General features: G+C 43.0%; 1 protein-coding gene across 3 annotated transcripts in view; it reads left to right on the top strand.

Moving 5' to 3' along the window:
• Window positions 1-689: 689 nt before the first annotated feature.
• ARID4B (AT-rich interaction domain 4B) overlaps window positions 690-12,706 on the top strand; it is a 96,053-nt gene continuing 84,036 nt past the window's right edge. For all 3 annotated transcript variants that reach the window (XM_075706781.1, XM_075706779.1, XM_075706780.1), the window contains exons 1-2: window positions 690-750; window positions 1,935-1,996. In XM_075706781.1, the coding sequence (XP_075562896.1) occupies window positions 1,991-1,996 (6 nt within the window). In that variant the 5' untranslated portion in view covers window positions 690-750; window positions 1,935-1,990. The remainder of the gene's footprint in view (window positions 751-1,934; window positions 1,997-12,706) is intronic.

The raw sequence follows: 12,706 nt of genomic DNA, 5'->3' as shown, positions 1-12,706 counted from the left end.
CGCGCCGCGCCCCGCTCCCCTGAGCAGCCTCCGCTCCACCAGCGGCAGCAGCGCTTGGCGGCGACGGCGCTCGGAGCGCCGCCCCCTTCCGCTCCGCTGGGCGCCACCTTCCCCTCTTGGGGGAAAATGCGCCACCAGCGCCGCACGGCGCAGGCGCCGGCCGGGCCCCCTCGGCGCGGCAGCGTTCGGCCGGGGCCCGGCCCCTCGCGGCGGCCGCGCGCGGTGCGCCCTGGGAGATGCAGTCCGCGCGCCGCGCCGAGCCGCTTCCTCAGGCGGTCGGGGCGGCCCGCGAGAACAGCGTCACCCACCAGCCCCCTCGGCGCCGAGTCTCAGTTTCCATAGAAGTGGAGAAAAATGATGTCAGTATTTCCGACGCGGCGGCCAATGGGGCCGAGGGAAGGGCGGGCTCTGCGGGCCGGGGCCCAATGGAGGAGGCGGGGAGAGGGGCGTGCCCCGCTCGGTCCGTCCGTCCGTCAGTCAGTCAGTCGGTGTGGGAGGGGGAGGGGGAGCGAGAGGCTCCGAGCCGAGCAGTCACCGCCGCCGCCGCCGCCGCCGGGGCCGCGCAGGACGGATCGGCCCCGCCGCACGCCGCGCGGAGCCGCCGCGAGCAGAGCCGTTGCCGGAGCGTTGAGCGGGGGCCGAGGCCGGCCGAGGGGGCCCGGAGCTGAGAGGAGGCTTCGCCCCGTCCCCTTCCCTCCCCCCCGCCTCGGGTCGGGGGAGTAGCGGGCGGGCGGGCGCCGCGGAACAAAGGTAACGGCGCCGAGCCGGAGAAGGAGCCCCCCCGGCTCCGCCGGCGGCGGGTGGGGGGCGGCGCGGGGCCCCGGGGGGGCGCGGGGCCGGGCGGCGGCGGCGGCGGCGGGGCGGGCGTGCGGGGGGGAGGGGGGCGGTTGTTTTTCTCCTCGTAGCGAGACTGCGGCGGGACTCGCCGATCCTCCTTCCCCCCCCCCCCCCTCCCGCCCCAAACACCGAGCGGCGGGGCGGGGGGAAGGGGGATCGGGTGCCGCCTGCGTGCGGGAGGGATCGGCGGCTTCTCCAGCCCCCTCCGCCGGGAGGGGACGGAGCCCCCTCCTCCACACGCACACACACACACGCTCCGTGTCCCCGCCGAGCAGGTCGGGCCCCTTTCTCCCCGCCCCCCTCCCTCCCCGTCCCCGCTCCCTTCTTTTCTTCTTCTTCCTTTTCTTCCCCTCCGCCGCCTCCCTCCCTCCCTCCCGCCCGCCCGCCCTCCCCCCGCCCGGACCCGCTGCGCCGAGCCGGGGAGTTGCGGCTGTTGCTGCTGAAACTCCTGCCGCGGAGTCAGCGCTTTCCTTTATTGGGGCGGGGGGGGGGCGGGGGGAAGCCGCCGCGATCCGGAGCCGCAGCCCCTACAAAAGCGTGTGTGTCTGTGTGTGTCGGGGCGGGGGGGGGGGGGCTGCTACCGACACCCCGCTCCCCCGCCGCGCACACAAGCACTCTTCCTCGTACAATGGAGGAAGAGCCTCCCTTCCTCTCTCCTCCTTCCCTCTCTCCGGCTCCCCGCGGTAAAGTGTGTGTGCGGGGGTCCCAGGGCTGGGACCCCCGCGGGTCCCCTCCAGCCGCTTGGTGCCTGGGGAGGGGGCGCAGCGCCCCGGGGAGGCAGCCGGGGACGCCTTCCCCCCCCGCGGCAGCCGGGGAGGCTGGGGGTGGGTTGTTGTTGTGGCAAGTTTCTCCTCCTCTGACAGAAATGGCGTCAATGGCAGCGAGCGTAGGGGAAGCCGCGGTGTGTGGGAGCTGGAGGGGAAGCAGCGGCCGAGGAAAGAGGGGAGGCGGGTAACTGGGGAGAAAGGGGGGATCCGGGGAAGGAGAGGGGGAGTTTCGGGAGGAGCCCAGCGCCCCCACCCCGATCCCTGCCTCCCCTCCCCCCGCCCGGTGCGAGCGGCTGGTGCGGTGCCTTAGCGCTTTGTTTTAAATTCCAGGTCCAGCCTCGGCCGCTCAGCCCCTGTCGAGGCTTTTACCGCAGCCTGAGCTCATCATGAAGGTAAAACACTCGCTTGTGTGCCTGGGAGGGGAAAGAAGGGAGGGTTGCCTGAAGAAATGCTGTCCTATCTGTCAGTCCGTCTGTCCCGACCCCGATGCGAGGCTCGGTGCTGGTGCAGATCCAGACCGCAGGCTGCTTCGCCCCCACTGCTGTGTTTTGGTGCCTTAGCTCGTTTGCTGACGGTGGGGTAGGCTTTGCTCTGCTGCGTTATGCTGGGGGAAACTGTAAGTTCGCTGAGCAGGGGTTGTTCTCCTTCAGAAACATTGTTTGTAGGAGAATAAGGACATGGCTGCCTGGGCTGAGCTTGCTTCATGGAGGAGCAGGGGACAGTCACTCTGCTTGAGAAAGTAACGTTGCAGGGGAAATGCACAACCGTGTTTACTTGAATAGAGGATAAATGGTAGATTTACTTACTTCCTATTTGTTAATAGGAGTTTTGTTGAATGAATAATCTTGATATGATCAGGGAGGGTGCATGTAAGAGACTCTCTGCAGCGAAATGTTTGCTGTAAGGTGCAGAAAGATTTTCAAACAGGTTCTAATTTTCTTCTCGGTGCTGTGTAGTATTCACATACTTCATTGTCGCTCATTTTTCTTCCCTTAGGCCTTTCTAGACTACTTATTTTCAATATATTATGCAAGTTTTATAGAAAAAAATCATATTGGTGGAATAGAATGATTTCTTCTGTGTGTGGAAAAGATCTGTGTACCTAAAAGTATTTTTTAACAACCGGGTTTGATAGCTTTTTTTACCATTTTGCTGATATGTCTCGCTCAAACTGCTGTTTGTGTTACCATGACCCCCACGTAATTCAGCTCCCAGTTCTGCTGGGGCTGCAGTAAATCTCATTTCAAAATACTGTAAATCTTATAAAATAATTGTTACAAACTGTGATACATCATCACTTTGGTATTTATTAATAAAAAAGAGCAGTCTGTATGTGCGGTCTTGCACTATCAAGAGTTGTGCCTACTGTCTGTGAATGAGTATTATGTAAAATGTGTACCTAGTACTATATTCACTGCTGGAAATGCTAAATGATACGGATTATTTTAATTTCGAGATTGATCTGAATTGCTGAGCAGCAAACTAAGTCTTTTTGTATAGCTGTTAAAGGTTTAGCATGGTTTTTTTTACTTTGGTGACTTGATAGTATCTTTTAAAAAATCATGTTTTAATTGCCCTCCCTATGATCTTTCTTTAACAAGTGTTAAGATCTAAAATACTGCACACGTCTTGCTCATTAAAAGTAAACTTTTTATGAATTTACAACAACAGGCTGTTGAAGTGGTATGATACGGAGCTTTCCAAAAGTGGCTCTTTGCCTGGTGGGGATGCAGGAGATGGAAGTGAGAGAAATAGGAGGCAGTATAGGGAGCTTTTTTCCCCCAGAAGGAAAAACACTTATTTAAATCACAGCTAAATTTACATACATTTCTAATAGTCTTGTTCTATGTAAACAAATCTTACAGTTACCATAGAGATCAGGTACAGATACTGTGGTTATAGAGCCATATAAATATGTAGATAGACAGTTGGGAGGATGAGGAGGTCGGATCACAAGTGGAAGGCAAAGTGTTCTGTGAAATAGTGATAGAGACCCACTTCAGGCTGAATTGGATGTATAACAGATGTTTAAATTTAAAACAGCAAACAGAAACCTGTCAATAGAGCCATATTTTTAGAAAAAAAAAAGGTCCCAGCTTACTTATTCTTTGATAAGGTTTGTGCTACTATTGCATTTTTATTTATTTTTAAATCTGATTAATTCTGCCAGGGTGTTCAAATGCTAAGTTTAAGTCTGCAATTTTTGCAATTTGTGTGTGTGTAGCGTTAAACTTGCATATGCTTGAGCTAACTCCCAGTACTTTATTTACTGTGCCCTGTAGTGTTAAGTGAGGTTAATCTGTAAGTCATTACATTGAAGCTTTAGTTATTACAGTGAAACTTTTAACAGAATTGTAGCTCAACAGAAATTTCTAAGATCCAACAGTCTAACCAAGACTGTTTTTTCAAGATTTTAGGAGTAATGCAGTATATCAAGCTTTGTGCCTGGCTTAAATTTGTAATTTATTTTCTAAGCTTACAAGGATACAAGTTAGTCCAATAAGAAGCAGCAAGGGAGAGTGCTTAAGAGAATTGCTAGCTTTCTGTTCGTATCACCACAAGGTAACATTGACTATACCAGCTCAGGATACTGTTTAAATATGATTGTGTTATTTATGTGCATTTATTTTGTAAGTTATTGAAAGAGTATGCCTCAAGGACACTTCAGCATGTAGAGGATTTAATGCTTTAAGGCCTAGTCTTACTTTGAGTCTGCTGACTGCAGACTTGCTGCTGACTGCAGGATTGAGGCCTCTGTTTTGATTTATGCCTTGGTTATTCTTTCAGGTGCAGAGGGTTGTGTATTCTGGTTCATAGAGCATTAGAAGTGGATTCGTTGTCAGTATCTTTGTCTCTTTGGGTGAACTTGAACAACTCATTTAGCTTTACTGACTCAGTTTTCCCATCTGTGTAGTATGGATAGAATGTTTATCATTCTTTGTAAAACACAGCGAGGTATATTTAGGAAGAGCACCAAGTCATATTGATAGAAAGCTGTAAGTCACTCATGCTGTTGCATTTCGGAACCCTCTGAGACAAGAGAGGTGTGCTGCCTGCTAAGAGATTACCACCTCCAAAGCTGTTGGCCTAATTGTTCTCCCCGCAATAACCCAACTTAATCCGAGTAAATAAAGTCCCTTGTATAAACTAGTGACTTTAGCCTATTAAGTAGTCCTCTCATGGACTGCAAAGACCACTTGAAGGCAGTCTTGAAATACCTTGAAATATGTCTTACAAGAAGTATTCAAGTCTTGACATAATTGTGCTTGTTATTGTGATGTTCTACTACATCAGGCTTTTTACTGTATTGAATGACGTCTGATAGTAGTTAATACAGTTGTATAGATAATGGCTGGGATGATTCATATGTTGTAGTGAAGCCTTTTTTTGTTTGTTTAGCTTAGGCACCTTCTGCATAAGGTCTTTTTGCATTAAGTATGCTTCGGAAGCATGTAGAATCTGATTATTTAAAAACTAATTGTGTGCCATGAAATTACTATCTACTAAGTAGGTAGCAATATGTATAAAAACATTATTATAGTTTGTTTTTATTTTTTCCCCAGAGTCAGGAAATAAACTCCAGGAAAGCTGAGTCTCTGCTTCTAAAGAAAGAAAGAAACACAAGCTCAGTTTCACCAATGATTTGTACTAAGAACTATTGTAAATGCTCCTGAGACTTTTAATACATATTGCGGCATTTGCTTGATATTTAAATATGTGAATGAGGGTAATATACCCGCCGTAGTTAAAAAGTTCACTGCTGACTGGAGATAGAAATAGTGGATGTCCCAGAAGCTAGAGCAATGCACTGTGAATTAAGTGATCTGAAATGATTGTTTAAATGTTTTCATGCTATTTGTATGTTAGTGTTTTTCAATCTGTAAAATACGAAATATTTAATGGTTGTAGATATTTCTATTTGGTAGCCCTAGATGTTCCCGAGTGCTAGCTCAAACTGCCACACTAACACATTAAGGAAGCCATGTGTACAGTTTCCGGTGGATTTTTGTTTTGTTTTGAATTCATCCTGAATTTGCATTTTGGTTTCAGTAGTCTTTCCTAGTGACCTCTCTAGCTATCCACAGAGATCACTGGTGCACACTGATGCTGTAACTGCTTTCCCTTAAAGCCAGTCAGTCTGTTGCTCATATTCTCTGCCAGTATGGCAGAGGACAAAAGTGAAATGTCTAGTAAACTTTTCAGTCACTAATTCCCAACTTGGAGCACAAGTCAGCTGAAATCCTATTGCTCTTATGCAGGCTGGAAACCAGTCATGGAATGTAGTGACCTTTCACTTTCTGGTTAACTATTTGAATTACAGCAGAAATGGAGATTTATAAAGGAGGAGTACCATTATACTAATTTTTGTGCTGGAGGTAGAACAGGTAAGTCTTAAGAGGTGGTTTTCCCTGTCATTTGTTTTTGCATTATGAAAAATTATTTTCTTAAATTCTGTCCTGATGTTCCAGTTTGAACAAGTGATCAGTGGCAGTTATTGACTTCCTCATGCTTGCATAATTATGTAGAAACGAAAACAAACACCGCTTGCACCAAGCAATTACAAGTCATGTTGGACTAATCCATGTTCTTTTGAAATCGGTTATTTGCACTTTTGAAATGCCAATCTTAGTATATTTTACAGCGGCTAAACAACATGGAAGTCTTGAAGTTAAATCTGCATGTTTAGTATGTGACTATTCAGTAGTTGAGTGTGTTGATAAGGACTCAAAGTTAATTAGACCACTTCGTGGAAAAAAGGCTGTGTTGGACTGAGAGGACTAAAGTTGTAATAAACTATGAGCATTAGAAAAGTTAAGTTGCCTGTGTTATTATCTTCAAAGTTGGTGAAGGATTTTTGAATCAGTGCTCTCACAGCAGCATGACTATTGTTTCAGGATACTGTCTAAGAAAAATGTTAGTAGACAGAAAGATGAATATGCATATCTTCACTAGAACACTTTGAGATGGTTATTCAGTTCACTTTGTCATCTGAACCCAGTATTGTATACATGTAGTGCAGAAGCATGCTGTGATACACATTGTGTGTCTGTGTTTTCAAAGAAATTCTGCACTGTAGTTGAGAAGTCTTTTGAAACAAAATGCAATGGTTTTGAGGTATTAAGCTTTACAATCACTGTCATACTTAATCTGAATGCTTTGCTGGTCACGTAAACTGAAAAAAAAGGGCTAACTTTGAGAAAGGAGGAAATGATACTGTTGTCGGAAATTGGTTTAAAACTTTTGTTTAAATCCTACAGATACACACATTTTCCTTAGAAATAGATGCTTTATAATAGGCTGAAGGATAAAAAGGGAGTTTGAGATTTCCTTGTCTGAAAACGGTAACATTTTGTAGAAAAACCTAGAGCTTAAATTTACTTGGCACCCTAATGTGATATAAAGCCATCCAAATGCTGGATTTTTTTATCAGTTGGTACTTACTTGAAAGTAGTTAACCTGTTGTGAAATGCAATAGTAGGTTCTCTGCAGTTCTTGTTGCTATAATAGGCACTTCAGCTGTTTTTACAGAAATGTACAAATCTGAATAAACATGGATCTTGAGCTGGTTTTTGCCTTAAATATGATTCAGGTCACAGTTGAGAAATGTTGGTAAGTCAGGGCTTGTATGGCTGCTTGCTTTTTAGCTGATGTGCTTCAGTAACAAATACTTCTTCTCTGCCTTTCCTGTTTAGCACTTCCAGTGTTAACCGGTTGCTGTGCTTGCTACCACTCACTGGGTATTTGCTTGTGAGTGCATGGAATGGATTTTTAAAGACTTCTAGAAGATTTGCCCAGAGAAGTTGTGGATGCCCCCTCCCTGGAAGTGCTCAAGGCTGGGTTGGATGGGGCTTTGAGAAAGGTGTCGCTGACCATGGCAGGGGGGTTGGAACTAGATGATCTTTAAGGCCCCTTCCAACCCAAACCATTCTGTGATTCTATGATATGATTTGAAAAGGCCTCCAGGGAACTAAGGAAAATTGTTTAGCCCTGTGCGTAAAGTAAATGTTAGTGATTTAATAAGTGTTAGAATAATTATTTTCAAAGGTTTTGATGGAAAGTCATAAATCTGGGTTGGTTGGTTTTGGTTTTTTTTTTTTTTTTTCTTTCTTTCTTTGGTTAACATGGGGTGACCAGATGAGAGGATATTTCAGGGAATTCAAGTATGGAGAAGATAGCAAGCCACTTTGATATTCTATACTTGACAAGCCATCTATTTTCCTTCTGAAGATTAGTTTGAACCAGGGAAGAAATTCAATAAAGCACTATTGTGTGCCTTTTTTTTTTTTTTTTTTTTTTTTTGGCTTGAAAGGCAGCATATAAAGCAGTCATGACCTGTTTAGCAAGAAGTGTTTGTAAGCAAGCGCTGGAAAGGCAGCTGTGAGTCTGTCAGAGCAGGGTGGTGGAGGGTGTTGCTGACTTACCTGTAGAAAACTAGGACTGAGGTGAGCTGCTTGCATTATGTGCGACCACTATGTGACAGTGACTTCCTGAGTGAGTGTATATTAATTAATGGAATGTGGAGTACTATTTTGGGGTTTCCTGAACCTGTGGGGAGCACTATGAAGAAGATTTTTCTTATGCGCTAAGTAGAAACATTGTAGTACTATGTAACTATGAGAAGGCATTTTCCTTACTGTGAGCAAAAGCACTAGTCACCTCCAGTTAACCTGGAGTTACTTGCTTCCATTGCTGTTGTCTTTGAGCCTTATGTTCTCTGGAGTGAAGACAGTAGTCAGTACGCCAAAGAAAAGACCTTTAAGCATCTAGAACTCCCAAACTGCATAGTCTTTAGCGGTGACTTCTACAGACCACCTTAAGGAGTACACTATTTAGAGACAGCATTCATGAGTTGTCATTTAAGCTAAGTGTGAATGCAGACATCTCTAGAGCTGTGTTGCAGAGCAGATCACCCAGGTTGGACTAACTGGCAAATAACACTGTTCTTGGGCAGAAGAGTGAGTCTGCTGTTCTCATTGTTTAATCTGTTGGTTTGTCCCCCAGCAACCTACAGCAAAGGATTTGGTTTGTCCCCCAACAACCTACAGCAAAGGATTTGGTTTCATAAGTAGTTTGTCAAATTAAGCTTGTATGGTCATGGAAGAATGCAGTCTTGTCTCCTTCTTCTACTCCTGGCTGTTTATTCTTGCTGTCTTTTGTGCCAGCAGTCCATTTGTGTGGTCCCAGGGTGGACTGAATCAAACTGAAATGAACCCAACAACGATCATACATATACTCTTCAGTTGCAGCCAGTCCCTGACCTGGCTGATTCCTACCATTGAGGCGGAGGAAGGAAGGAGAGGAAAGCAGAAGTGCACCGAGGCTGATTTGGATTGGTTTAAACTGCTTGTGAACACATGTTCTTCCCCATCCCTCTGCCAGGTTAGCAGTTTGCAGTCATTAGGCTAAACATTCTGTAAACTGTCTACATGTGAAATTCCCATAGAAGTTTTTCTAGACTTGCTTACTAGCTTTTTTTTTTTTTTTCCTAGACTTGCTCACTGCACTTTTTTATATGTTTGAAGTCCATGTTTTCTAGAAGGTGTTGAGTGGAAAGATTAAATGGAATTGATGCTGTGCCTTGATGGTGACAAATAAAACTTAATTTTTGATACAATAAACGTTGATTTCAAGTTCAAAAGATGGAGAGGTTTTAAAGAAGACATGGTATTAGACAAAAGAAGTATTTTAAGTATCATAAGTTTTGCTTCCCCACCTCCCCCAAGTTCTTATTCAGTACTTGGAAAGAATACCATTAATAATAATGTCCTTTTCCCCCCCAGACTAGAGAAACAGTTGGTATTGTCATTTTCTGCATAAAAATATTTATAAATACTAGATTTCTATCCTGTAAAGGTGACAATCTTCATGTAACTAATACTTACGTTAATACATTCTGACAATAGGTATTTTTACCAACGGTGGAAGAATTAAGCAATTGTGCTACCTTTGCTCCAAATTAAAACAGTCAGAAATAATTTGGGGAGAAATTACATCGCTGTTACTTTGATAAGGAAATCGAAGGGAATAGAAGTCAAGCTTTTGAGTCTTTGTATGTTAAGAAGGCCCATATATTTAGATTGGTGGAGACCTGGTGACACTCAGGAGTTAATGCCGGTTGGAGATGGTAGAGTAAGGTGTACAACACTTTCTGCTTATTACCAGAAACTTAATGAAAAAAATTGGATGACATTTGTTATCTTACTTTCCAAGAACTGGGGTTCTCTCTGAGCTTTTGTCTGGGATCCTTTGCTTTTTCCCTCTTACATGCTGTTCTAACTTACTGTTGTTCATTGTTTACACCATCCTTCTGAGGGCAGGGAAATGGGATTTGACTTTAGCAGAATTCAGAACCAAGTGTATCTGATGCAAGGTTTCAGCTGGTAATAAATAATGTAATAGGGAGTAATTTGTTTGTTTGTTTGTTTTTTCACATTCTCTTCTGATCTGAAAAAAGTGTTTCCGTTTGTGGTAGGGCAACCTGATCCACTGTGATGATTTTTTTCCTTTAGATTTTCAGCTATCCTCTCAACAGCAGATTGCAAGTGCTAAATCTCTTAGTTGTATATTTAAAATGGTCCACTTCATGTTTTCTTAAAGATAAATGTAGAATACAATCTGCTAAGATCACAAAGAATGCTTTAAATTAATTTATAGTGGTGGAAGATAGACTTTCCAATATCCTGTATGAGTGTTTAAGTGAAAGAGTGTTAGCTTAATCTTTTTGTTAATGCTGTTACACTTAGGTTAATGTAAAATTCTTTTCCTGGGAGAAATAATAAGGGGTTGAGACATTTTGGAAATGAGTACATGTTATACCAGCATTTCAGAATTCAGGAACTTCTAATGGAATACATGTTTTCACTTTTAACTTCTTTTGCTGCACTGCTTATTGAAAGACATGTTGCTGTAATATTAAATGAGTGTTACCTTCAATTACATCACTAAACTTAGAAATAAAATATATATCATTCTTAATCTTTGTGCTTCCAGAAATATTAAAGCATTTTGGAAAATATAGCAATAATTTTATAAATTTCCACTTTAATTTCTTTAGAAGGTTGTCATGCTAGATGTGCATCAAGGGAGATAGTGAAGTACTTTAGCGTTAAGTAAGACTGCACTATAGTTTAAAAATTAGAGTATGATATGTAACAATACCTTGCTGCCTGGAACAGAGACAAAAGTGGAGACAACAATTCAACTTTTAAGTCGGTTCCATTTTGTGAATGCAGATTTATTCTGAGGTGCTCTTCCAGAACTTTATAATGACAATCCACATACATTTACCCATAGAACATGAATTGGGTAGTTGTGCAGTGTCTTTGTCTTCTTTGTGGAATTCCATGCCTATTTTCCTGCAATGTTGGACAATTTAAAAAGACCTTAAAGCTTAGGTTGATTCCTTTACTTACAGATTACTAGTGCAGCTTTTACATTCCTAAAAATCAAGTAGTACAAAAGATGATGTCACCTGATGATGGACAGTATTGGATACTTGGGCTGGAACCTGCAAAGAGTTACACTTCAAATATATTCTACTATTCTTGATCCATTTTGGAATTGGGCTGCTGAGGCTGCTGTTTTTAACTGTGTTCCTGGAATAATTTAAGTTCCAGAAAGTATTAGTATGTATATTAGATGTCTGTCTGCAGTAATTCAGTTTTTCTTTGTTGGTAATTCTCTGGCTGTTGAGCTAATGTTCTGATTTCAGTTTACTTTGCCTGATGCTAGCCAAAATGTTTGGATTGATAGGTTAAACACATTTCACTGTATTAAAATAAATCTCTTATTTCACACATTGACTTTTCTCAGATAATACAGAATATATATGAACACTTTCTAGTGTAGGGTGAGTCAGGTTTTTGGAGGCAAGTAAAGGGAATGAGTTGCTTTTGTTACATTCTATATAGTAAGAAAAATTCCCTTGATGACAGCATAATAATAGTGATTGAGAGATAGGTGTATGTCCCCCTATAACAGACTTTTTTCACTGGTAATGTACATGGCATCAGTAACATCTAGATAGCAACTCAAGTGGTAGTAGGTCAGCTTTAATCGAGTGGAATGTTTTTATTTATATGTCTTCAGTAGCACTGATTTCAGTTCAGTAAAATTATACTTACTGTATTTTGCATTAAAATAGAGAACAATTCTACCTGTTTCTGACCGGAATAACTTGTTGTACAACAGCATTTAATTGAACATTTGAAATGGTGTAATAAAATCTTAGTTATGGTCTGACAATAAATATCAAATATAGCGTCTATTATGTGGAATAAAAATAATTCATGATACTTAAGCTGGCCTGATCAAGTTTCTCTAGTTGTGTATATTGTGTTTACTTAGTTGGAATTTTGAGGAAGCAAATCAGCTTTTATGATCTTCACAGATAGATATATTTAAAGAAAAAAAAAAAGAGAGAAAATGGTAAACTTCAGGTGCTTGATTCCAGACATATCCAGAATCATAGAATTGTTTAGGTTGGAAAAGACCTTTAAGATCATCCAGTCCAACCATTAACCTAACACTACCAAGTCTACCACTAAACCAATTCAGGGTAGAGTAGTAATTAATTTCATGTTTCCTGGCTTGGTGGCTGGATTATTTTTTGATGAAAGTAAAACTAGGAATTACTAAGGTTGGAAAAGACCTCTAAGATCATCAGTCCAACCATCAACCCAGCACCACCATGCCTACTAAACCACGTCCAGATACGGTTCCACAACTTTGCTGTCTTACTGCTGTAGCTGGATATTCTTACTATGCTTGCTCAGAATTAAACTTGGGAAGAAAAAAAACACATTGCAATGCTTGAATGCCATCTGCAAATGGGACTACCCCGTGCTTACAAGAAAACTCCTTAGTCTTAAAGGAACTGCAACATCTTTCCTTTTGTCTGGGAGTTTCTCTTAATACAGCTTTTGTGCCCACTGAAACATTCCAGCCAAGTACATAAATGAGTATGTGGGCACACATCAATTGCTTAGAAGGGCCAGTGTGAACTCTTTAGCTGGGTATTTTGCTTCTAGCTGTGGTGATGCACAATATTTCTATGAAAGCAAATATTACAGTGGGCTGATTAGTCATATGGTAGTATTGGA

The sequence above is a fragment of the Pelecanus crispus genome, chromosome 3 (genome assembly GCF_030463565.1).
Source record: "Pelecanus crispus isolate bPelCri1 chromosome 3, bPelCri1.pri, whole genome shotgun sequence".
NCBI classification, from domain to species: domain Eukaryota; kingdom Metazoa; phylum Chordata; class Aves; order Pelecaniformes; family Pelecanidae; genus Pelecanus; species Pelecanus crispus.
This window is presented reverse-complemented; position numbering and strand designations above follow the sequence as displayed.